Source organism: Artemia sp. Qi Xiang Cuo, chromosome 10 (assembly GCF_049724085.1).
Source record: "Artemia sp. Qi Xiang Cuo chromosome 10, ASM4972408v1, whole genome shotgun sequence".
Classification (NCBI taxonomy): Eukaryota; Metazoa; Arthropoda; class Branchiopoda; order Anostraca; family Artemiidae; genus Artemia; species Artemia sp. Qi Xiang Cuo.
The window spans coordinates 12,257,042-12,283,104 of NC_142803.1; the positions used below are offsets into that span (position 1 = coordinate 12,257,042).

At 35.5% G+C, this 26,063-nt stretch overlaps 1 protein-coding gene across 2 annotated transcripts in view; it reads right to left on the reverse strand.

The window, feature by feature from the left end:
* Window positions 1-26,009, reverse strand: part of tefu (Serine/threonine-protein kinase tefu) — a 75,574-nt gene extending 49,565 nt beyond the window's left edge. For both annotated transcript variants that reach the window (XM_089095274.1, XM_089095276.1), the window contains exons 1-4: window positions 23,161-26,009; window positions 18,980-19,747; window positions 15,927-16,083; window positions 10,165-10,587 (exon numbers count right to left, since the gene is read on the reverse strand). In XM_089095274.1, the coding sequence (XP_088951400.1) occupies window positions 10,165-10,587; window positions 15,927-16,083; window positions 18,980-19,747; window positions 23,161-26,009 (4,197 nt within the window). The remainder of the gene's footprint in view (window positions 1-10,164; window positions 10,588-15,926; window positions 16,084-18,979; window positions 19,748-23,160) is intronic.
* Window positions 26,010-26,063: the final 54 nt, after the last annotated feature.

The following is a 26,063-nucleotide window of genomic DNA, read 5'->3' on the forward strand; positions in this document are numbered from 1 at the left end:
TTAATGTTCTATGAATTTTATTGGTTGTTTCCCCCTTTTTTCGAAAATTAATTAAAAAAACTTTCCGAAAAATAAGTTTTTCAAAGAAAAGTAAAGGCCATTTTAAACTTAAGCTCAGGAGATACAAATACCTGTTAAAATTCACTCAAACGACCAGATATTACTATTAAAGAATAAATGAAACCCAAAACGAACAGAAATTAAATAAACAGTCATAGCAAAAACATAAAAAAAAGTATAAATGAAACTTAATGAAACTTAAAAAACTTAATGAAACTTAATATTAAAGTATAAATGAATCTTAAAACGAACAGAAATTAAATAAACAATCAATGCGAACAAACATACAATATATATTAATGTAAATGAATAAATAAATCTTGAAACGAGTGAAACTTAAATTGAATATGCAAATCAAGTTTGAATCGAATAAAAATAACTACAAACCAGAGTTTGGGTATCGCCTCACTGCAGAAGCCTAAAACCTACTGGGCCCTGGTGGGCTGTGCCGACACCGGAGTTTTTTGTTATCAGAACTTTGAACTATTTTAACAAAATATCTATCTCAAAATTTTTATCTGATGTATTTAAGGCGTGGAGGAGGGAGAGGGGCTAGCAGCCCTTTAATCTCTTTTGACTCTTAAAACGTGAACAAGAACTTTCAATTTTCTATCAAATGAGCCCTCTCTTAAGTTTATACGAGCATCCCTTCCATAAGAAATAATATGAAGGATTCGGAGAATCCTTAAATTACAACCCTTGCCCTAAGGGCTTTGGGGGATTTGTAATCCTCAAAGACCTAATTTCCAGAACTTAAAACTACGTTTAATAAAATGGCTGTCTTAAAATTTCTATTGGATGTGTTTGGGGAAAAGGTGGGCGTGAGAGGGGGGTTAGTTGCCCTCAAATCACTTTTGACTATTACAAAGGGCACTAGCCCTTGGAATTTCTAATCGAATGAGCTTTTTTTGAAGTTTCTACGACACCGCCTTCTATAAAAACCTTATATGCCCCCAGGGCATAACTTAAACCCTTGCCCTGAGGGTTGTGGGGGATTGTCCTCCTCAAAAACATATTTTCTATCTGGTAATCAACTACGCTGAACAAAATGGCTATCTCAAAATTTTTATTGGATGTGTTTGGGGGAATTGTGGGCGTGGGGGGGGGGGCTAGTTGCCCTCCAATCACTTTCAACTATTAAAAAGGGCACGAGCCCTTTAAATTTCCAATCGAATGTCCCTGTTTCGAAGTTTCTACGACAACACCTTCTATAAAAACCTTCTATGCCCCCAGGGCATAACTTAAAACTCTTGCCCTGAGGGTTGTAGGGGAGTGTCCTCCTCTATAACATATTTTCTATCTGGAAATCAACTACACAGAACAAAATAGCTATGTAAAAATTTTGATTGGATGTGTTTGGGGAAATGATGGGCGTGGGGGGGGGGGGGTTAGTTGCCCTCCAACCACTTTCGACTATTAAAAAGGGCACTAGTCCTTTAATTTCCAATCGAATGAGCCTGTTTTGAAGTTTCTACGACAACACCTTCTATAAAAACCTTATATGCCCCCAGGGCATAACTTAAAACCCTTGCCCTGAGGGTTGTGGAGGAGTGTCCTCCTCAAAAATATATATTTTCTATCTGGAAATCAACTACACTGAACAAAATGGCTATCTGAAAATTTTGATTGGGTGTGTTTGGGGAAACGATGGGCGTGGGAGGGGTGGGGGGTTGGGAGGGGGGCTAGTTACACTCCAATCACTTTCGACTATTAAAAAGGGCGCTAGCTCTTTAATTTCCAATCGAATGAGCCTGTTTTGAATTTTCTACGACAATGCCTTCTATAAAAACCTTATATGCCCCCAGAGCATAACTTAAAACCCTTGCCCTGAGGATTGTGGGGGAATATCCTTCTCAAAAACATATTTTCTCTCTGGAAATCAACTACGCTGAACAAAATGGCTATCTCAAAATTTTTATTGAATGTGTTTGGGGGATTGATGGGCGTGGGGGGGGGCTCGTTGCCCCCCAATCATTTTCGACTATTAAAAAGGGCACTAGAAATCTCGATCCCTAATAGAATGAGCCCCCTTTGAAGCTTCTACGACGACCCCTTCCATATAAAGTGCCTCTGAAAAAAAAAAAAAAATAAAACATTAGAGCCGTATGGCCTTTACTATAGGCAACGCTAGAGCGTTGCCTCTGATTAGGCAAATTTTTTCAGGCGCGTAAGTTTGAATGGGTAAGACAAAACTTCATGAAACTTATATATTTGAAATCAGCATAAAAATTTCATTCTTTTGATGTATCTATTGGTATCAATATTCCCTTTTTTAGAGTTTCGGTTACTATTGAGCCGGGTCGCTCCTTACTTACAGTTCGTTACCACGAACTGTTTGATAGAGACCGACCGCTCAATTATACATTTTTTCAATTGTGTATTATATTGTTATAAAGCACAAATGGTTTTTTTAGCTCCTTTTGACCTCGTCTAGGGTGGAAATGGGTTACTAATTGATGTAATTTTCGTCATTTATTTTCGTCATAATGATGTCATTTTCGGTCTCCCCAGACTTGAATTAATAAGATTTGACTTTTCAATCCACCGTATATTTCACAAATTAAGATTCTGATTTTTCGTTTCCCTCTGACCTTGCTTAGGTGGAAATGAGTTATTAAGAGATAGAATTATTTTTGGCCTCCTATGACTTGAATTAATACGAAACGGCCTTTCAATTCACCACATACCTGCCCAAATAAATATTTTGGTTTTCCTTCCCCCTCTGCCCTCGCTTAGGGTGGAACTGGGAGTTTTCCACTTACCATGTCATTTTTGGTCTCCGCGGACTTGAATTAATAGAGAATCACCGCTCAATTATATATTTGAATGGGAATATGTATTTGAATCGATTATATTGATGGAAATGGGATTTTTCAAATTATGATTTCATTTTTGGTCTCCCCAGACTCAAATTAATAGGAAACGACCTTTCAATTCAGGGAATATTACAAAAATTTTAATTCGAGATTTTCCCCCCTTTTCCCCCTCTTTTCCCCGAAAAAAGTGATATTTCGGCACGGCCAATTTTAAATATTTTATTAAGCCAATTTTTTTGAACATTTTGGTGACAAAAATATTTCTGTTGCCGAAATTCCAGATCAAAACCGCAGTTTAACTGGACTATTACCACTGCTGATAAAAAAAATTATCCGTCTGAATTTTTTATTTTGTGAAAGCTCTCTTGTGTATACCCCTATGGGTTAGAAACGAACGTCTAGTCTCAGCTTATGGATTAACTTAGCCACTACTAGTGGCCGAGGAGCGCCAGGCTCTCTTTTTGTGTAAGATGGATAAGTCGAATATTTGTCTGTAGACTATTTGTTTGTTAATATCTGTATACTACTTGTATTATCTTTTATGTTGTGTTATTCGAAATATTATGTTTTCTTCGTGTATGTTCTTTTTTATTCTTTTTTCTGTTTTTTTTTCTCTGTCTGTTTTCTTTTATTCTGTTTTTATTCTCTTCTTTTTGTTTTTATTATTTCTTTTTTGTTCACTTTTTTAACTCCATTTGTGAACCCTTGTGTGTTCTTTTGGGTAACGAAGATATTCATTGATTTATTTATTTATTTTGTAAACATAATAAAAAAAGGGAGCCGTTTTAATTATTCATGTACGTTGAGCCAAAATCAAAGCTGGATTAATTCAAAAATGTTCAGAAATTAAATAAAAAACAAGTTTTTTTTAACTGAAAGTAAGGAGTGACATTAAAACTTAAAACGAACAGAAATTATTCTGTATATGAAAGGGGTTGTCCCCTCCACAACGCCTCGCTCTTTACGCTAAAGTTTGACTCTGTCTTACAACTTTATTTTTTAAAACAACAAAACTTTAGCGTAAAGAGCGAGGCGTTGAGGAGGGGACAACCCCTTTCATATACGGAATAATTTCTGTTCGTTTTAAGTTTTAATGTCGCTCCTTGCTTTCAGTAAAAAAAAAACAGTTTTTTTTATTTAGTTAATTCAAGTGCGGGGAGAGTCCTAGTCCTAGAATATCGTGAGAGGGCTCATTCGAACGGAAATGAAAAGTTCTCGTGCCCTTTTTAAGTAACCAAAAAAATTGGAGGGCAACTTGGCCCCCTCCCACGCTAACTTTTTTCCCGAAGTCAACCAATCAAAATTTAGAGATAGCCATTTTGTTCAGCATAGTCGAAAATCTAATTAATGTCTTTGAGGATGACTTAATCCCCCGAAGTTCCTGGGGGAAGGGCTGCAAGTTATAAACTTTGCCCATTGTTTACATATAGTTTTGGTTATCGGGAAGTATACAGGCCTTTTCAGGAGGAATTTTTATCTGGTGGGGGGGGGGGTCGGAGTAGGAGTTACGGGGTAGAATCTTTCCATGGAGGATGTTTCCTTGGGGGATGGGACATTCCTATGAAAGGGGGCGCCGGATTTCCCAGCATTATTTAAAAAACGATCAGAAATTAAATAAAAAAAAAAGTTTTTTTCAACTGAAAGTAAGGAGCAACATTAAAACTTAAAACGAACAGAAATGATTACGTATATGAGGGGGTTCACTACTACTACTACTACTAACAACTCATCGCAGCACCAAGCCGCCTGAGGCCAACACAGCTACGCGCGCTCCTCCGCCATCCCAATCTATTTAAAGCGTCCCTTTTTATAACCGCCCACGAAGTTCCCATTTCCTTTAAATCTTTCTTTATGACGTCCTCCCACCCCAGACCGGGACGAACTGCCTTCCGTTTAGCCCCAGATGGTTGGCCGAAAAGAACAATCTTCGGCAATCTGTCATCCTTCATCTGCACAACATGCCCTAACCACCTCAATCCTTCTTTCATTATAGACCTAGAAAGCGGTATTGAACCACATTTTTCGTATAGCCTATTGTTTGAAATACGGTCAGTCAGCCGGGTACCCAGAAAAATCCTTAAGCAATTTCTCTGGAAAACATCTAGCAAATCTTCATCTGCTTTTCGGAGCGTTCATGCTTCAGAGCCATATTTGACCATTGTCATCACTGTAGCTTCTAAGATTCTAATCTTGGTTTGCAGACTTATCTTCGTATTCTTCCAGACTTTTTTTAACTGTGAAAAAACACCCTGAGCCTTGGCTATTCTATTTTTAACATCTTCACTGCTCCCACCATCTTTACTAATAATACTAAAAAGGTAAGTGAAGCTGCCCACCTGATCAATCTTTTCATTACCCAACGTCACTTTTTCATCTTCACTTATTCCTAGCCTTAGTGACTTAGTCTTCCTAACATTAATTTTCAAACCAATACTAGCACCCTGAACTCGCAAAACCTCTAAAACTTCGTTCGTTTTGCTCACACTTTCATCTAGGATGCTTAAATCATCAGCATAATCTATTTCCTGAAAACTTGTTCCTCCCCGTTTGATTTCATGGTCTCACGTTGCCTTTCCAGTGCTCCTTAAAACAAAGTCCGTCAAAATAATCCGTATAAAGGGGGATACAACACGACCCTTCTTTAATCCTGATTTAATACAAAACCAGTTGCTAACCTCATTTCCTACCTTAACTGCAGCAGTGTTATTCTTGTACACAGCACTAATCACTTTAATATATTTGTCTGGTATACCATACAAGTATAAAACCTTTACTAAAGCTCCTCTATCAAAAGAATCGAACGCTTGCTCATAATCTATAAAACTGAGGACCAAAGGTGTTTGAAAACTTAGGCACTTCTCAATTATTAACCTAAGAGTGAAAATTCGGTCAACACATCCTCTACCTTTTCTAAAACCGCACTGGTCTTCTCTTAAAACTTTGTCTACTGCATCTCTCAGTCTAAAAAGTATCATATTACTAAGCAATTTGCTACCTACAGAGACCAGACTAATACCTCGATGATTACCACACTCATTCTTATAACCTTTCTCAAAAATTGGTTTAATTAAGGTTTTCCTAAAATCGCTAGGTATTTCTTCATTTTCAAAAACCATATTCATAATCTCCAGTAACTTATTTCTAACCTCAGGAGCCACCATATTTAAGAAACTCATTTACTACCCTATCAGCACCTGGAGCCTTATTATACTTTAATCGTTTTAGTACTGTTGCTAATTCCTCCTCACAAAACAAATCTTCCTTCACATCCAAGGTATCACAAACTTTTTCATTTTCCTCTATATTTTTTCCTGCAACTCTATCTCGGTTAAGCAAGTTATCAAAATGTTCGGCCCATCTCGCTTTAGCTTTTTCCTTATCGCTAATTTCCACCCCATTCCTATCTTTAACTGGGACAAGTCCGGATTGACTACTACCTCTCAATTTATTAACGTGCCAGTACAATATTTTACTATTATGCCGTCTAGCTGCATCTTCTAAATCCTCGGCAATTTTGTCCATGGCCTCCACTTCACACCTCCTTAGCTCATATTTCAATGCTTTCTCCACTTTCTTTACATTTATTTTGTTTTCATGCGATCTATCACTCAGATAATTCTTGTACAAGTCCTTTCTCCTTTTTATTAAACATAAGACTTTTTCACTAATATTCTTAGATGCAGTTCTACATTTCTTCACTAATACACCTTCAGCAGCTTCACAAATTATTTTCTAAAATTATTCCAACCATCTTCCACATGAACAAATTTTAAACTCTGAAGTTTAGCATTCAACTGTTCCTGGAAAATTTCTCTCAAATTCTCATCCTGGAGTCTACCAACATCATAACTTCCCGGGAGGTAGTTACCCTTCCGATATTTCAGCTTTAAATTAAACCTTGACACTACTAGATGGTGATCTTTACTTTTAACATCAATAACAGCACTCCAATATACCCTACTATCTTGTATTGATCCTGCCAGTCTTCGGTTTACTATAGCATAATCAATAAGGTTTGCTGTCTTACCATCACGTGAATACCATGTTAACTTATGAGCCATTTTATGACCAAACACCGTATTGGTTATAACTAGATTGTTATACCTACAAAATTGCAAAAGTCTGTATCCATTACTGTTTTCTTTTCCTACACCAGCTGGGATACCATCTATCCTTATTTCTACCAACCTGGGCGTTAAAATCTCCCAGCAATAACATCATATTTCTACCTGGGACCTTGTCTATTTGCTCCTGTAACTGTAAATCAAATTCATCTGAGTCACTAGTATCTCCATCAGTCGGTTCTACAGGGGCGTATACTACTAAAACTGAAACCTTGAACTTTCTAGTCATAAAATGAGCAATTTGTATTCTATTATTAATACATTCCCAGCCTAAACAAGACTTAGCAGCTTCTTTATTCATCATGAGCCCTACTCCCTGTCTTTGTGCCCCATCCTTCCTGCCTGAGTAAACAAATTCTATATCAACTAATTTCATGCTTCCTACCCCTGTGATATGAGTTTCTGAAACTCCTAATAAATCCAGTTCGAATCGTCTGAATTCGTCAGTCAAAATGTCCATACGATAGTCATTTTTTAATGTCGTAACATTCCAAGTTCCAATTTTCATGTTCTTTAAATCATTGAAATTTTTTTCGCCTCAGGAAAAGCAATGATCCCGGATATCAGTGCAGGACGGGGATCACATATCTTCTCAAGTCTACACTGAAGCGCTTAAGCCGGCTTAGAACCAGACAGCAAGAAGTCCCTGAGACCTCCATGAATGGAGGCTTTGTGCAATCCTGGGCCCATCTTGGTCACAACATGGTTTTCAGCACTTGGCAATGGTCTTCTATCAACAAGGGTCGAGATCCTGCACAGACAATCTCAAGCCTATTACCTCCGACTCATTATATATTCATGCCTACAAATATTATGCTACTACGGGGAGGCAACCCGTAATAGATAAATTAGCTAGGAAGAGGTTTTTCAGCCCAAAGACGCCCTTCAAAACATACCAATCCCAGAAGAATTGTCCAGTAGTCAGAATCCCGTGCGAATGCTGTGTCGTTTACTAGGCTATAATTTCCTCGAGGGGCGCCACTCCTCAAGTGGGAATAGAGTTGACCGCAAGGTCCCCAGTCTTGCAGGTACCCCGAAAAGGTCGAGGCAGCCCTTTGCAGAGGCCGTTGTCCATAGATCTGGATCTTACGCCCTGCCACAGTTGTCCTCCTATAGAGGATCCTCCCGCGATGGTGTTCTGCATCCCCATGCAATTTAACCCAGTGCTGGGAGAAGGTTTGCAACTCATGGAACTTGTGGACAAACCAGTGGGCCCTTTTGAGTGTACATTTGAGGGGCCTTCTTCCTCCTCCGCCTGTATTTATGACCCCGGGCAAGGGTGCCCCAGATTCTATTATGGACCCCCAAGAACAAGGTCCCCCCTTGGTCCGTGCCTCCTATGGAGGTACTCCACATGTCTGTAGAGCGTTCCCCTATCGCCACCTGGGGACACGCTGAATGGCCTGGAGGAGGCCAGATAAACGGATCACTTTTGTTTTGCAAAGGCCATAACTCAGTGACATATTTGACCTACTACTTATAAATATACATAACTCACTGACTAGGCCTATATAAGTTATATACAGAAATATATAACTCAGTGACATATTTAACCTACTACTTATAAATGTGTGTAACTCACTGACTAGGCCTATATAAGTTATATACAGAAATATATAACTGAGTGATATATTTAGCCTACCACTTATAAATATGTGTAACTCACTGACTAGGCATATAAGTTATATACAGAAATATATAACTCAGTGACATATTTAGCCTACTACTTAAAATATGTGTAACTCACTGACTAGGCCTGTATAAGGGCCGAGGTATTGACCCCCTAGTCAATACCTCGGTCTTTACGCTAAAGATTTTTTTAGTACTTTCAAAAGAGGTATCTATTCTAATTAAACGGCCTTTGTGATTCAGGGGTTTGTGATTCGAAGAAAATTCGAACTTTAGCGTAAAGAGCGAGGTAATGACTAGGGGGTGAACTCCCTAATATACGTAATTAAAACATACGAATATAGAAATTCGTTACGTAAGTTTATTCGTAAGTTACGTCAGAACAAAATTTCGAGAAAGCCAATTAGCCAAAAAAAGCAAAATTAATATGCGAATTTCGTTTTAATTATTCATGTACGTTGAGCCAAAATCAAAGCTGCATTAATTCAAAAATGTTCAGAAATTAAATAAAAAAAACAAGTTTTTTTTAACTGAAAGTAAGGAGCGACATTAAAACTTAAAACGAACAGAAATTATTCCGTAAGGGGTTGTCCCCTCCACAACGCCTCGCTCTTTACGCTAAAGTTTGACTCTGTCTTACAACTTTATTTTTTAAAACAAAAAAACTTTAGCGTAAAGAGCGAGGCGTTGAGGAGGGGACAACCCCTTTCATATACGGAATAATTTCTGTTCGTTTTAAGTTTTAATGTCGCTCCTTGCTTTCAGTTAAAAAAACTTGTTTTTTTATTTAATTAATTCAAGTGCGGGGAGACAAAAAATGACATCATAAGTCAAAAATTCCCATTTCAACCCTAAGCGAGGGCAGAGGGGAATGAAAAACCAAAATCTTTATTTCTGCAGTATGTGGTGAATAGAAAGGTCTTTTCGCATTAATGCAAGTCAGAGGAGACCAAAAATAACGTAATAATTGAAAAAAATTATCATTTAGTACCCAATTTCCACCCAAAGTGAAAGCAGAAGGGGGGTGAATGCACTTTTTTTTGTTATCGGCTTACTTTTGGTTTTAACGGTGCTTCATTACAATTTCACACCCATGAACTCAAATATAAACTAGTATTGGGCCTTTTAATTAGTATCAACCTGACTTCAGAGGTGTAGAGGGAGGGGGGGGAATTTCGCTTTCAACAGTTTTTTTTTGTGGGAAGTTTCTTCTTTTTTTTCAGGGGTAAAGAGAGCAAATCTGAACGGAAGATTTTCTTCAAATTCTCTTTAAGGTCTGTCTTGACTCTCATAGTCTTTTTTTCACCCACACCCTTTAGCCCTGAATGGTACGATAAGAACATCAGGAGATTGTCATCTTGAACTTCATTCCTGGATTTCACAAGTTCAGTTATTACTGTAAAAAAAAAAAAAAAAGCATGAAAAGTAAGAACTAAAGCAAGATAGAGCAAACAGGAACACTTCAATCACAACTTCGTTTTCGATTACTATGGCTGTGAAAGAATCAATTCATCTGAGTAGTCTTAAAAACTTACCAGCGCAAACTTCTTCTTCTTCCTCATGAGTTCATCTAGTTCATGTTGATCTGCCTGATTCTCTTTATCAATCCAATAGCCTTTATTGTATAAGGTTTTATACTCAGGGGTATCCTTCCTAGTTTGACTCATTTGCTCCTGAATTTTATGCCAATCTTCCTGTCTTGCGTTCATTATCCTTTTTTTGCGTTGAATCTCCTCAGAATTTAAAGATTTTGCACTTGAATCATAGACACGACTTGTATATTCTGCCATTTCTATTATGCATTTAGCCAGAAGTTCAGGGTTGCCGGTTAACTCGGCTTCCTCGAGTGCGGGAGCCAGGCACTCAGTTATTATTGATGACGGACTTTCTCGCTGGGAACTTTTAAGCCATTTTGCTTGGGTTAATAATACATCTATGAACAAGCTTCCAGCCTCAACCTACAATTATATATAACATGTTGAACATATAACAGATTTTAAAATAATTCAAAATCAGTAAACTACATTTACCGGACCTACAAGAAGGCTACCAGATAAATTCAAGATACAAACTTTTTGAAAATTTTTATCTAGGTTTTCGGAATTTAAAGTGCTGTATTTCGAGTCCTGACGAAGGTCAAGACGCGTTGGTCTAACGAAGGACTTCACACCCTTGTTCCATATTTCGGGTCCTGACGAAGGTCAAGACGCGTTGGTCTAACTAAAGACTTTACACATTTGTTAATGCTATAGTTATGTTTTAGGCAGTGGCGTAATTTCTTCAAAATCCTGGGGGGGGGGGGGGGGGCAAAGTTGGAGCCAATTTTCCCGAATCAAGTGAAAATGACAGTGAAAACCGAAAAATGAGCAGGCCTAATATAGTACTATAAAGGTAAAGCTATACTAAAGAAAACTGAAGCCGTTTCTATGGACGCTTGAATTATGCGGGCTTGTCTTAGTTTTGACAAGAATTTTGAAAAAACCAAGTTTCACCTGGGGGGGGGGGGCAAACTGAGCTTTGGGGGGGGTCAAACGAAGGTCTGGAAGGGGCAGCTGATCCCCTGCCTCATAGCAAATCACGCCCCTGGTTTTAAGTATTCGCCTTTAGAGATGTTTCCGCTTAGTAGCGAAGTGTTAGGAAGCAAATATCTTAAAAACAATTAATTCATTGTATTTAAATATTTTTGAAGACGTATTAGATGTTTTTCATGGTCGTGTCGGTGAGGGTTGCAAAACAGTCTTGTCACAAGCAAGTTTTCTTCAGTGATTTTATTCGAACCGAAAGTGAAAAAGAAAAGAATAAAGATACCTAGTCAAATATGGGCGTCTATCTGAATTTCGGAGGGGAAGGGGAGGAGGACAAACCTTGAGAAAACTATTTGCAGAAGTGGAGCAAATCTTTGAACAAAAGAGTTACAGACTGAAGTGTTAAGACTTTCTAATTTTCACAAACTTTTGCAATTTTTAATAACATGTGTCTTCTATGGAGAGAGGAACGGATCCCTCCCCATGCGGCAAAGTCAATATTTCCACTGCTCATATTCACAGGGTTCTCAACAGTTTGGATTATTTGAGTTTCTTTCAACTCTAGAAAGAAAACAGTAAGACGTATAATTAAAATTAAAAATTAAAAAAATAATAATTAAAAAGATTAAATATACAGTAATTTAAAAATATTAAACAAAAAGAAGTATATTATATTTATATAATAAAGAAAATATATAATCAAAAAAAGAAGCAATCGATAGAAATTTAAGACCGGTAGTTTGAAATTTCTTTATAATCGTATCGTAGTTGTAGAGCTGGGATTTGGGAGACTGAAGACTGCAGACTTGAGAGACCCCACAGAAAAATACACGAAAGAAACATGAAATAAATTAAAGATACTCAAAAGGAACTTACAAATAACCCCTCAATTTTATAAGTTTTTTCCAAGATGTTGTTCAGCACCAAAAATCTAGAGTTTGCCCAAGACCCATAAGAATAATGCTATTCGCCCTATTGTATCAATTATTCATTTACCAGTGTCTAAATTAGGAAATGGTGCAACGGTGCAAGCGGTGCAACCTGGCAACGGCATTTCGTCCACTTTTGGGGACTCAAACATCTTATTTATTAAACTCAAATGATGTTGTTAAAAAAAATAAAAATCGTCACATAGACAAAACAATTCTTTCCAGTTTTGATATTGTGCCATGTACACAAATTTTGATGTAAAAAAATGTGAATATATATTACAAAACAAAATACAGAAACATTTTGAATTGTTAAAAGATGTGACTATGAGAAGTATTAATTTTGAAGTAATTATGAAATTGGTAATTATGAAATATTCCTTTGATTCTTGTTCTCTTAGTTTACTAATACTGGTCATAGACCCGTTTGTCGTTTCCAGATTCATTTCTTTGTTTTCTCATGGCTGGCCAGTTCGGCTTTAGATATTTTATCACAGCTCACGGACTTCTGCTCTACAGATCACTGTTTACGCAGCTCTCACTTACGGACCATAACTAACAAGCTAAGAAGTTGGAAAATCAAGACAAATCTGAAGATTAAAATACAACCTCTAGGCATAACAAAAAAAAAATTCAGTTAATCTGAGCATGAACCTCACAGCCCTTCACAGTGTCAACAGATCTTGCAGATAAAGCCCTTAACTTGAGGACTTACAAAGTGGGATATTAAATCCGTGTGTAGCTAAGTCTCAACGAAAACGTAACCTACGGCTATTAAATTTAACGATAATGCACTAAAAGCAAAATTGAGTTTCTCTAAATGTTCTATTTAAATTTACAGAGCTATTTGGGACACGTTATTTATAGCTTTTAGGGTTATACAAATTTATCGAATGAAAGAACGATTTTCACTTAAAGGATGTATCTGACATGTTCAAAATGTTATAAATCAAACAAAAGGAATTGAGATCTTTGGTCAAAAAAAAAAATGCAGCAATAACCATAAATGTCGCAGCCCTTCAAGGTCACATCCTGCGTATAAGATTTTGCACTTGCAAGCAATTCCCGTTTCTCTAACCTCTACTATATTTAAATTTACAGAGCTATTTGGGACACGTTATTTATAGCTCTTAGGGTTATACAAATTTATCGAATGAAAGAACGATTTTCACTTAAAGGATGTATCTGACATGTTCAAAATGTTATAAATCAAACAAAAGGAATTGAGATCTTTGGTCAAAAAAAAAAATGCAGCAATAACCATAAATGTCGCAGCCCTTCAAGGTCACATCCTGCGTATAAGATTTTGCACTTGCAAGCAATTCCCGTTTCTCTAACCTCTACTATATTTAAATTTACAGAGCTATTTGGGACACGTTATTTATAGCTTTTAGGGTCATACAAATTTATCGAATGAAAGAACGATTTTCACTTAAAGGACCTAACAGACACGTTCAAAATTCAAATTTAGACAGCTACTAGGGATTTGTCATTTACATCTTCGGCGTCATGAAATTATCGAGTCAAAGGAAACGTCATTCTCGAAAGAATGTTTTTCAAACAGTTTGTGGTAACGAGCTGTAAGTAAGGAGTGACTCGGCTCAATAGTAACCAAAACTCTAAAAAACGGAATTTTGACATCAATAGATACATCAAAAGAACAATCTTATTATGCTGATTCCAAACATATAAGATTTTTTAAAGTTCAGTGTCACCCATCAAAAGTTACGAGCCAGAGAAAATTTGCCGGATTTTTGAAATAGGAATGAAAACCCCCTAAAATTCAAGGAATCTTGATGAAAATCACACCATTAGATTCAGCGTACTCGAGGACCCTACTGTAGAATTTTCAAGCTCCTATAGGCAAAAATGCAGAATTTTACTATTTTTGCCAGAAGTCTGCAAAATAAGTATGCTAAGGATAATTTTTCAGGCTGAATCGTCCGCAAGGAAGTTTGCGGGGAGGGGGATTTTCAGCGAGGATGGAACTGTCTGTAGGGAATGTGACAGGGGATGTACTTTACGTTCGGTGAAATTTTCACGGAGGAGTTTCCCATGAGGGGGGGGGGTATATTTCATGGAGGCTAAGCCAGATTTACCTGCATTATTTGAAAAACGAACAGGAATTAAATAAAAAAACAAGTTTTTTTAACCGAAAGTAAGGAGCAATATTAAAGCTGAAAATGAACAGAAATTATTCCGTATATGAAGGGTTGCGCCCCTTGCTCGTTACGCTAAAGTTTGACTGTTTGTCCCAGTTTTTCAGAACAGCTACTGAGACACAGGGCCCGTTTAATTAGAATAGGAAGCCTTTTTAAAAGTGCTAAAAGCTTTAGTGTAAGGAGCAAGGTATTGAGGAGGGGGCAACCCTTCATGTACGGAATAATTTTTGTTTTGGTTTTGAGTTTTAATGTTGCTCCTTACTTGCAGTTAAAAAAAAAACTTGTTTTTTTTTATTTAATCACTCAAAGATTGCAGCTGACATGTTCAAAATGTTCCAATATTAAATAAAAATTATGAAAAACCTTAGGCTGAATAAAAAAATACATTTAATTTGAGTATGAATTTTGCACCCCGCTAAGTTGTTGGTAAATCTTGCGGATGTAACTTAGATTTTGAGCTTATAATGTGGGGTGCAAGATCCTTGGGTAGCTAAGTTAAAAAAAGATGTTAACTACGACCATTAATTGCAAGAATAACGCAAAATCGATAAATTTAGACGGCCTTTTGGGACATGTTATTTATAAACTTGAAGTCTCAATCAAACGGGGGGAGGGGGTCTCAGCCGGCTTTTATGTTTTTCTACATCCCGTTCCAATACTCCAACAACAGATATAAGTTTTGCCTTGAGTCGATAGCTAAAATTCAGCTATATTTATCTACCAAACTATATTTTCTAAATTTTAGTTGTATCTATTTAGATCAGAAAATATGTGAAAATAATACGAAAATAGTGAAAGTTTTCTTATTTCTTTTAAGCAAATTTGGACCATTCCCTAAGTAAAATTATAAGTGAATAGATAGATCCAAGCCTAAAAAATCCAATATCAGTTCAAGTCCTATCAGTGATTGTCCTATCAGTCCTATCAGTGTTTGTCCTATCAGTGCAAATTACAGCTGTGACCTGTCGCTAGCTGATCACTGCAAGTCCTATCAGTGCTTGTTCTATCAGTTTTATCAGTGCTTGTCCCATCAGCGCAAATTACAGCTGTAGAACTGTCGATAGCTAATCAGTGCAAGTCCTACGAGTGCTTGTCCTATCAGTGCAATTTAAAGCTGCAGACCTGTCGCAAAATCATGTTTGACAGGGAACTTTAGATCTCAATCAAACTTAAGAGGAATAAGAGGTAGCATCATAGTTGACCCCTTTGCACGTTCGAAAACAATCTAACTTTTGCCCGAGAAGGGGGGGGGGGTTCTCGTCATCAGAACATTTACCAGAAGGAATTGTTGCATGTGAGTCAAACTTGTAGGAATTAAGAGTTACAGTTCTAGATAAGCTTTCAGGACAATATCGAGTGATCCGATCTATATGGTAAAGAAAGAGGGAGGGTAAAATTTCTCCTCATTCACGCTTGGGGAATCGGGTTTACTGGAGAAGCATAGTGTGTGGTGCTCTTTCAACGCTGGTACCAATTCAGCAGAACAATTAAGTACAAGTCCAGACATTTGGAACGGGGGGCAAACACAAGGCCAAATTTTATCAAACACATAAACCATTTCTATGAAAAATATAAGAGATTGCGGGAACAAATCTTGAGATTCTGAGGGGAAATTCAGCACCCCCCCCCCCCCCTTTCTAAACAGGTGCATAGTAGAAATTGTAAAAATGTTTTCCTTTACCTCTTTAGATTTCACAGCCAAAACGACCGGGTCAATCAGTTTTAAAGCAGTTGACCTTTCACCTTTAGTCCAAAGAACATTGGCCTTCCGCAGTGAAATTTCAAAATTCTGCACATTTCTTGAATTATTAGAGCGATTAGCTGCCATCTGCAAAAACCTGAAACCGATAATCGTTTTAAATGAATTTAAAGCATCATTACACCGTACTTCGGTGGTTTATATTATAATCATTTTTAAGATATTTTAAATGCTTATTCCAAATTGCTTTAACAAAATAGGATACACTTGATCAACATAAAACGGGATGAGAGCCAAAACTAGACCTAAGAGCTCAACTGAAGAGCTGAACTATAAGCATTATATCGTGCCGTTATATATTATATATATATATATATATATATATATATATATATATATATATATATATATATATATATATATATATATATATATATATATATATATATATATATATATATATATATATATATATATATATATATATATATATATACTGTCCTGGAAACAAAGCGTGCTCTACATATATGTTTAAAGCATGATAATACATCTATTTTATTCAAAATCAATGGAAGCTAGAAATGGTGTATATTTTGAAATTTAGTCACATTTATTACGCATGGCGCGTATTGCCCTATAGCAAAAATGACATAATTTTAAGGTTTGACGCTTCTAGGCCAGAGCGTTTTTGCCGCTCCGTTTTTGCAATATTGTCCGGGAAATCCCCGAAAATGTAGGGATAGTGGAAGCACTGAACAGAACCCTGAGGAGCTCCTGTGCACGTGTCAGGTATCACTGATAGACATAGAGGGAAATATTGAAGTCAATCTTTTAAGACTGAATTGGTCATATTTGACGAAGTAAAATTTTAAAAGGAACTGATGGGGTAAAGCCAATAAAAAAAAAATAAAAACACGGAGAGAGTAATAGATATGCGCGACATTGTATAGCGTAATTTTAAGTGTTTTCACTTTTTTTTTACTTTCATAAATAAAAAATTATCAAAACCTTAAGGAATAAATATTAGTATATGTCAATTAAACTGACAATCTATGGGTATTCGTTGTTTCTTTTTTTAAGTAAAGCGCAAATTATGTCCTGGTCTTGAGAAGGCATGGGGGTTATCAACCCTACTCATGTTCATTTCTGCCTGTTTTGAGTTTGACTAGGCTATTTATTGTAATTTCTGTTCGTTTTGAGTTTCATTTATTTATTGATAGTGGTTTTTGGTAGTTTTACGCTTGGAAGATTATTTGACTTTATTTCTGCTCCTTTTTCGCTAAATGGAGCAAGTTTTATAATTTTCTTTGAAAAACTTGATTTGTGGAAAAGTTTTTTAAATTAATCGTATACATTAGTCCCGGTCAAGGCCATGCATTAGTCCATACAGTTAGTCAAGATTAGTCCATATTTAACTCAAAATCAAAGTTTTTATGTAGATACTGATTTAGGCACACGAAAGCCGTACGTGTAGAAACTAGCCAAAAACCGCTAGCATTACATAGACAATGGGGAGATAACTACAGTCACAAGCATTTAGCAGGGTTGCCACCCGTTGAAAATAAAAATCACTAGATTTTAGTGATTTTTTGGTTGATTTAGTGATTTTCTTCAATAATCTAGTGATTTATGTGCTGATTTAGTAATTTGTTTTCTTAGGCAATATAAAAAATTACTAGGGGTGGCAACCCTGGCACTTGGGTTAGCTAAAATAAAAGCTCAAAATAGGTATAAAGTACTTCTTAATAGACGGTATATATAAAATTCACAAAAAAAACCAGACATTTCAGTCACATATACAGTGACCATCATCAGTAGTAAAACGACATCAGTAGTAAAAGTAGTAACAGTTTTACTACTGATGACGGTCACTGTATGTGTGACCGAAATATCGGGTATTTTTTGTGAATTTTCTATACACTGTCTATTAAAAAGGATTTTATCCCTATTTTTAACTTTTATTTTATCGTCATGGAAAGGCAGTGTGGTCTCCGAAATTATCTTGGGTTATCTATTGAATCTTTTTGGCAACGTTAAATTTTGAATTCCAAGCTCCACAGTATAAAAGCGCGATCCGACACTTATCTCAAAGCTGGTATGTCAAAGCTGCAATTTTGATACTAAACAGCTCAACCGGGTTCCGGGCAGATCACTTTCATAAAACTTAACAAGCTCTTCCAAATCGTCAAGAGAAAATTTTGTATTTTGAAAAAATAGACAGAGGTACAGAATAAAATAGAAGAGGTAAAATATAGTTAGTAAACCATAATAAAGTATAGATAGAAGCATAGAATAGAAGAAGTAAAGTATAGTAAATAAAGTATAGATAGAGGTAAAGTATAAAAGTATTTTTACAAAAGGCTGAACAATCCTAAAACTATAAAGTATACTTTTATGACAAACTCGTAAAACTACATATATATATATATATATATATATATATATATATATATATATATATATATATATATATATATATATATATATATATATATATATATGTATATATATATATATATATATATATATATATATATATTATTTTATAAATCATATTTTTTATTATATTTTATATTTTTATTTATATATTTTTATATATATAAACGTGATCTAAAACTCTAAACATCGTGGGTTTAAAAACCATTTACATATCCACGATTGGGCTTTATATGCTGATTGCAAATAAAAAAGGCTATGTGCGTCAAAATATATGTATTAAAAGTTATTACTATAAGCCTAAAAATTCTATGCGCTAAAATATATGCATTAAAAGTTATAAGCATCAGAAGATTCGCATATTTTTATTTATTTTGCATTATCAATTAAAACAACGTCAAAAATTTATAATCAAAACTATATTAGCATGACAAATTGAATAGAACCGTTATTTTTACTTATAGAATTTGGTTTATGGTCTCGCTAAATAAAAATGTTACAATTGTCTCAGAGACAATCTCAAGTTTTGTCCCTTATCGGTTTCTCAGTCTTTTGGTTGGACACGACTAACTTGTACCAGCAGGGATCAGGGATCTTACCTTAAAGACGAATTTGAATCATTGTATTTAGCAGCAATGTCGCTGTGCAGTAAATGAAGTGTCCTTCCAGCAGCAGAAGATTTGCAAACCTCCTCAGCAATAACACTTCTCACGGAAAGTATCTGCTCAACATGAGTATAAGCAACAGACGTCGTATTATCGTTGTTGAAAAACTCAGATTCTTCTCGAAGTTTTTCTAAAAGAACTTCTTCGTTTTCATTATTCAAAAGCCATGATTTGACGTTTTCAAATTCTTTAATTATCTCTAGTTCTGCCCATCTTGGAAGAATTTTATTTAAAGACAATTCTTTAGTAGCAGCACTTCTGGAACTGAAGATTCCTCTCAATTTACGCAGTCTATACTCGAGCTCTTCCGTATCTCTTAGTCTTACACAACTGAAAGTGGAGTAGACAGCGTTGTCAAAGTTTGTATCGTCCGCAGGCAAATCCCAGTTTCCAAGACGCCACGCGCACTGGTAATTGTAGGTATTATCATCCTCTTTTAAAAGGGGCATCAGCAGACTAAACGATTTTGTATTTTTTAAATATTCAATAACATTTCCGCCAAACAATTTGGCTGTTATACAGGCTGTTTTCGACTCTATATCTGGCAACCCAGGTTCTTTAAAAGCTGTAGCATCATCGATGGATCCTAAATTTTCAAATGATACGGAAATAATATCGTCAATTTGCATCTTATTTGAAACTAAGCCATACACTGATTCAAATGTTGAGCGCTGAATATCGGCTTCTCCTCTTTTTCTATGCCTTGAAAAAGAAACACTGTAAGAAAATGGAGTGGAAAAACACGGGAGAGAAACAGTACTGAAAGAAATGAAAAACATAAAAATCATACGAACTTGGAAGCACTTGTAGTTAGTCATTTAATGTAAATCGCCATGTTTTTGTAAAAAAAAAAATATGGAAGATCAAGACAAAATTACATATCTCGTTTGAAATGTTGGCTAAAATTATTTAAAAGGGCTTTGAAAAAAATAACCAATAATTGATGTATTAAACATTTAGAAATCTGCGTTTTTTAATTTATTTGAGATGATACATTTAGCTATAACAGTACATTAGTCACGAGACCACTGTAAGACTGTTACAGAAGAACCAGAAACATACAGTCCGAAAAAGGCATATGAATGACAAAACCTGAGAAAAAGTAGTGGTCCACTATCAAATGGTCAACTTAGTTTCGGAATGGTATTAAACATGCAACAATGTAACCTAAAAATATAATAGAATGCTTAAAAACATATTTTTAAGAAATGTGTGAATAGGCAAATTCTTAAGAAATTCGATTTCCCTTTAAGGCTTTTTTCCGCTGCCCAATTCTTGCTATTTTATTTCCATTCCGGGCAATTTTTGTCCCATCTTAGGGGATTTGTTATCTTTTCCGGATTGTCGAGGAGTTTAGAGTTGAGATGTATCAATTACAAGCCGACGTGGTGTTTCTATTTTTCTAATAATTTATTGTATTTCCAGCAAATTAATAATTGAGTAAATTACTTATAAATTATACGATATGTTACTCTAGAAAACATAAAATTACTCTTAATAGTTTAGTCATAGCTAGTCATAGTTAATCATCATGGTACTTGTATGATAAACCCCCTACCTTTCAAGTTGCTCCTTCATTGACGCAATATAGAAACGTTTTTTTTCGTTAATTTCTTTCAGTTTAGCGTGAGACAAGACAAAGAGAATTGACAGAATAGATGGAAAATATATAATATGGGCTATACATTTGCACATGAGGTGGGGGTGGGGGTAAAGTATTTGGACAGTGTGAATTTAAAAAAAATTTCTTACTTCATAATATGCAGAATAATTGTACCTAACACATTAGACATGTAGACTCGCTATAATTGCATGTAGACCCTAACTAATAGTTAGGTTCAGTTAGGGCTTGGAAACCAAGATATTAGCTAAAACAAATCTCAGAAGCATCAAAACTAGTTGGACGAAAGAAAAAAAATGCTTAAAAAATTAGTACCGCCTTCTAAGATAGTCTATCTCTGAAGATATTTACAGGAAACAAACAAAAAAATTTGCAAACCATAAAAAAATGTTTCATTTTTTTTGCAAACTATAAGAAATGTTTAATTTTTTGTAATGTTTTGTGAACAAATGGCTTAAGTTTTGAAGTGTAGGAGAGGGGCTTGTACAAGAAGTATTTGAGCGAATGATCATATGAAATTAAGAAGAATGTAAAGAAATTCGAGACAGCATCAAAATATGAACTAGGAGGTGTGAAGTAGAGGCCATGAATAATATTGCTGAATATATAGAAGACACAGCAAGATGGCACAAAAATATTGCATTGGCATGTTAAAAAACTGGGAGGGAACAGTCAATCTGTACTTGTCCCAGTTAAAGATAGGAACGGGACCACGATCAGAGATAAAGAAAGAGTTAAAGATAGATGGGCTGAACATTCTGAGAATGTGCTAAACCGTGATAAAGTTACAGGAAATGATATAAAAAAGAACGAAAAAGTTTGTAACAATTTGGAAATGAAAGAGGATCTATCTTCCGAGGGAGAATTAGAGACAGTATTAGAGGATTAAAATAACAATAATTTCCCAGCTAATGATATTGTGGTAAATGAGCTTAAAAAATGGTGGTTGTGAAGTTAGAGATAAGATTATGAATATGATTTTTAAAAAGGGGAAGTACCTAGCGATTTTAGGAAAACTTAAATTAATGTCCTCTATAAGAAAGGTGATATTAGTGAATGCGATAATTATAGAGGCATTGGCCTGCTTTCAGCGGGAAGCAAATTACTTAGTATGATGATATTTTTAGTTTTTGTTGTAGATAAAGTTTTAAGAGATGACCAGTGTGGTTTTAGGAAGGGGTGAGGATGCGTAGACCAAATTTTTACTTTTAGATAAATAATCTAAGTGTCTGAGTCATTAGATGATTGCTTAAGCAATTGCTTAAACTGGGAATAAGTAAAGGTAAAGAGGTGATGTTGGCTAAAGAGAAGATCGATCAAATGGATAGCTTTATTTACTCAAATAGTATTATTAGTAAAGATGGTGGAGGAAGTTAAGATGTTAAAAGTAGAACAGTCAAAGCCCAAGGTGTTTTTTCTCAGTTGAAAAAAGTTTGGAAGAATAGGAAGATAAGTCTGCCCGCCAAGACAAGAATATTCAAAGCTACAGTGATGACTATGATCAAGTATGGTTCTGAAACATGCGCGCTCCGAAAGACGGAGGAGAATTTATTAGATGTTTTCTCGAGGAACTGTATACGGACTGTTTTCGGTACCCGTCTGATTGAACGTATTTCAAGCAGTGATTTGTACGAAAAATGTGACTCTATCCCGCTTTCTTGGGCTATAATGAGAGAAAGGTTGAGATGGTTAGGACACGTTCTGCTATTGAAAGATTTCCAAAAATCGCTCGTTTCGGCCAACTATCTAGGGCCAAACGAAAAGCGGTTGTTCCCCATATTGGGTGGGAGGAGGTCGTAAGGAAGGATTTAAGAGAAATTGAAACTTCATAGCAGGGTGTATAGAGGGAGGATTTAAATAGATTGGGATAGAGGAGGAGCTTGTGTGTCTGTGTTTGCCTGGGGTGAGTTGGTGCTACAGTGAGATGTTATTTGTAGCTCCAACAGAACATAGAACTAACCAATCAGTTGACCAAATGAAGATTTTATAGGTGGCTCTTTAGTAGACTATAGTCCGTATTTACACATGTAACTAAAAGGGTACTATGAAAGTTTTGTGGTTCGATTGAAAGGATTCTGTTTTCTGTTCGTCAAATATTTATCAAGCAAGTAATATTTGGTAAGACTGAAGGTAATAGAGCCAAAAAATATACAACTTTAAAAAAAGTAGAATTAAAAAGAGAAAATGCGCATAATAAAAGCCCCACAAGAAACTTTGCTGCCGACTCCTGCTATCTGCGCAGACGTTTACTAGATACTTAGATGGGCGGGTGGGTTTTGGTTTTTTCTAAGGTCAACTTTAAGACCAACATTTGTCATAAAATAATAATTTAAAAAAATATAAATAAAAAAAAATATGAAATACAATAAAATAATAATAAATAAAACAAATTTTTTCATATGAATAAAAATTAGATTATAAAGAAAATGTATACAAACAGTTTTCATATAAAATAAAAAAAAAAAAAATATGATTACTTGAAAAGCTTTCTTACCTGGCAAGACTAGACATTCCAACTTCCATATAGTTAACAGCTAAGAAGTCTCTATTTGCAAAGCGAGCAAGCTGAGACAGTTTCATATAGTCCCAATTTAAGAAAAAGTAATCAAAGTAAGGCGAGGCGTTTTTGTCAGCTGCTTCGAGACTTTTCATTCTTAACGACTCGACTAGGTTAAGAATTTGGCGAACATACAGTTTAAAATCGTCTTTAAGATTGGATGAAAGGTAATCAACCAAGGCCAGGAACTTCACATTCAATATTGACTTCAGGGTAGAAACTTGAACTAATAGCTCCATACAATAGGGAAAAAGTAGCTCACAAGTTGCTGACGAAGCTTCACAAAGTGGCAAAAATGCCACAATAATAGAACTACCATCAACCGCTCTTAGTATACCACAAACTAAACGACTTATCCAGTTCTCAAACTGATACTTGCACTGCCATATCCCAGTGTCATTCAAAACTAAGGAGAGTTCTTCGTTGTGTAGCTTACAACTTTGACTTGTTTTAAACTTATAGGAAGTAAATGGCTTGAAAAACTGGCTTAACCATCTATCATCACAATCATCAGTGAAATATCTGTGAAACTCTTGCTTGTCTACCATATTCTTAAGTACAATATTTGACAGTTCCGCTATTTCTGCTTTCTCTGATAAACATGAAACAGCCAGGTGACGTAGTAATAGAGTGGTCGAATCATTTCGCCGATCTTTTTCAACAAGACTCAAAACAGTTATGGAATTAAAGGGGATTTCTTGAAGCAGAGATTGTATATCATCACTATTCTCTTTTCCCTCAATCGAAAGCAGCAATGAAACCATTTTAGAAAGCAAGTGCTCCTCAGTTTTTACAATTGCAATCAGTTCTTTCTTATAATTCCTAAATGACTGAATCATGATTTTCAAATATGAAGCCTCAAATTCGTTGCTTTCCATCTTTCTAATAAAGTTTTCAATTAGGGACATTACTGATAATGAACTTCCCACTGCTCCCTGTCTACTGGGCCCACTAAAGTCATCAATGTCAATTGTCCTTGGTACAAGATTTCTATTTAAGAGTATTTCAAGTATATAACGAGCCTTCTCTTTCAATAATGTATTTCCTTGCAGCTCATGTAAAATCGGAACTAAGCGACTAATCCTGCTTTCCGACAGAATTTTGGGATCAATACCAACTATTATTTGAACAAAGTTCTTTGTCATGTTCAAAGACATAGTACAGAGTTCAGGATGCTTCAAAAAATTGATCACTGCTTCTATTATTATAGTTGCAAAATATATACAAACTTCATCAAAATTTGTTATCACATTCATTGTTATGTCAATTAGTAGACTGAGCTGCGACAGACTCTGCATCTTTTGGACACTTAAATAGGAGCTGGAAACACTGTGCACAATATTCATGAGCATTTCATGGAAGACAAGCATATCTTCTTTCACTAAATAGAAAACAGTTGAATCTTTATTATTTATAAGCTGTGGTAACACATCAAAGGCTTGGTATGCCTTCACAGTTTCAATACTTCCATGAAAATCAATCCCAGTCACATCTTCTCCAACCAGCTCTTTTAAATATTGATAGTCATAGGCATGGTTTATCAGACACAAAGCAATATCTTTAAAATGAAGACGACACAGACTTTCAAATCTATCGCTAGTGATTTCATTTTTTAGGGTTGTGATATGCTTCCTAAAATCAGATGTACACAGAAGCGTGGAAATAAGACCGGGAAACCCTTCCGCCACTAATTGTTCCCTCTGATAATTTAACATTCGGCATAAGTCACTCAACTTAGAAAAACCTTTGCATGAAACAAAAGCACCAACTATCTTGGAAAGACAATCCTGAATGAAAAAACTGAAATCCGTAAAACCAAAAATCTTGTAAGGAAAATTTGAAGCGTCATGGTTCAACTCAAAAAAAGTGAAACAGCAGTTATACAGCCATCTTTCAGTAACAGTAAAATGTTGCATATTCTTAGCAGCACACCACAAATTAACAGTCTTTGCAGAAAATTCTCTAAGCCTCGGATCAACAGACAAAGCTACAAGTTTATTAAAACAGTTGAAACTGGTCAATTTGAAAGAAAATACCCAACTCACGAGTAACTGTAATGCTAAACTACTCCTTGCGGTTTTTGAGAAGTCTTCCTGAAATCCCAAAATTTCGCTTAAGTCAAAAGCAGAAAAACGGTTCAACATCGATTTTTCAAGCTCAGTCCTTTTCCTTACATTCCAGCCACTAAAGTACACGTTTGAAATTACTCGAAATGTGTACCACATTAGCTTTGCGTCGTAGTTAGAGCAAACCTCAAAAAGGGTAAGCAAGCTGACACCGTCTATTTCAATATCAAAATCACATTTAAAATTTAAATTTTGAAATTTGGCAACACATGTGACGAAATCTACAGCAGCCTCAATACCTAGTGCACCATTAGTCAAAAGATTTGTGAATGGTTTCATTAAGTCGACACAAGTTTCTAATAGGTATCTATCTTCACAATCACTAAGATGCTTCAACAAGTTGCAAACAACTCTTAAAAGGTGACTCATTATCTTAGTATCTGAGTAATGATGCTGCGCTATGGGTTGTAGGGTATAAAAGAGTGATTCTACTGTTTTATTATTCAAAGTGCCGGGTGGTTTGTTTGTGAATACATCCAGGACTTCAAATACGATATTGACAACCACGCCATTCCTGAAATCTTGGCTTTGAAGTATATTAAGGAAATTATCACTTTTTTCTTCATCAAAAAGAATAATTTCAGCTATAAAAGCTGACAGCCGCAACTGAAAATTTTCAGACTCAACAAAATTTTTACTTTCAAATTTATCTACGGACATTGTATCATTTTCATCAGTTTCTATAGGACACCAATTTATATTCTGTGTAGAATT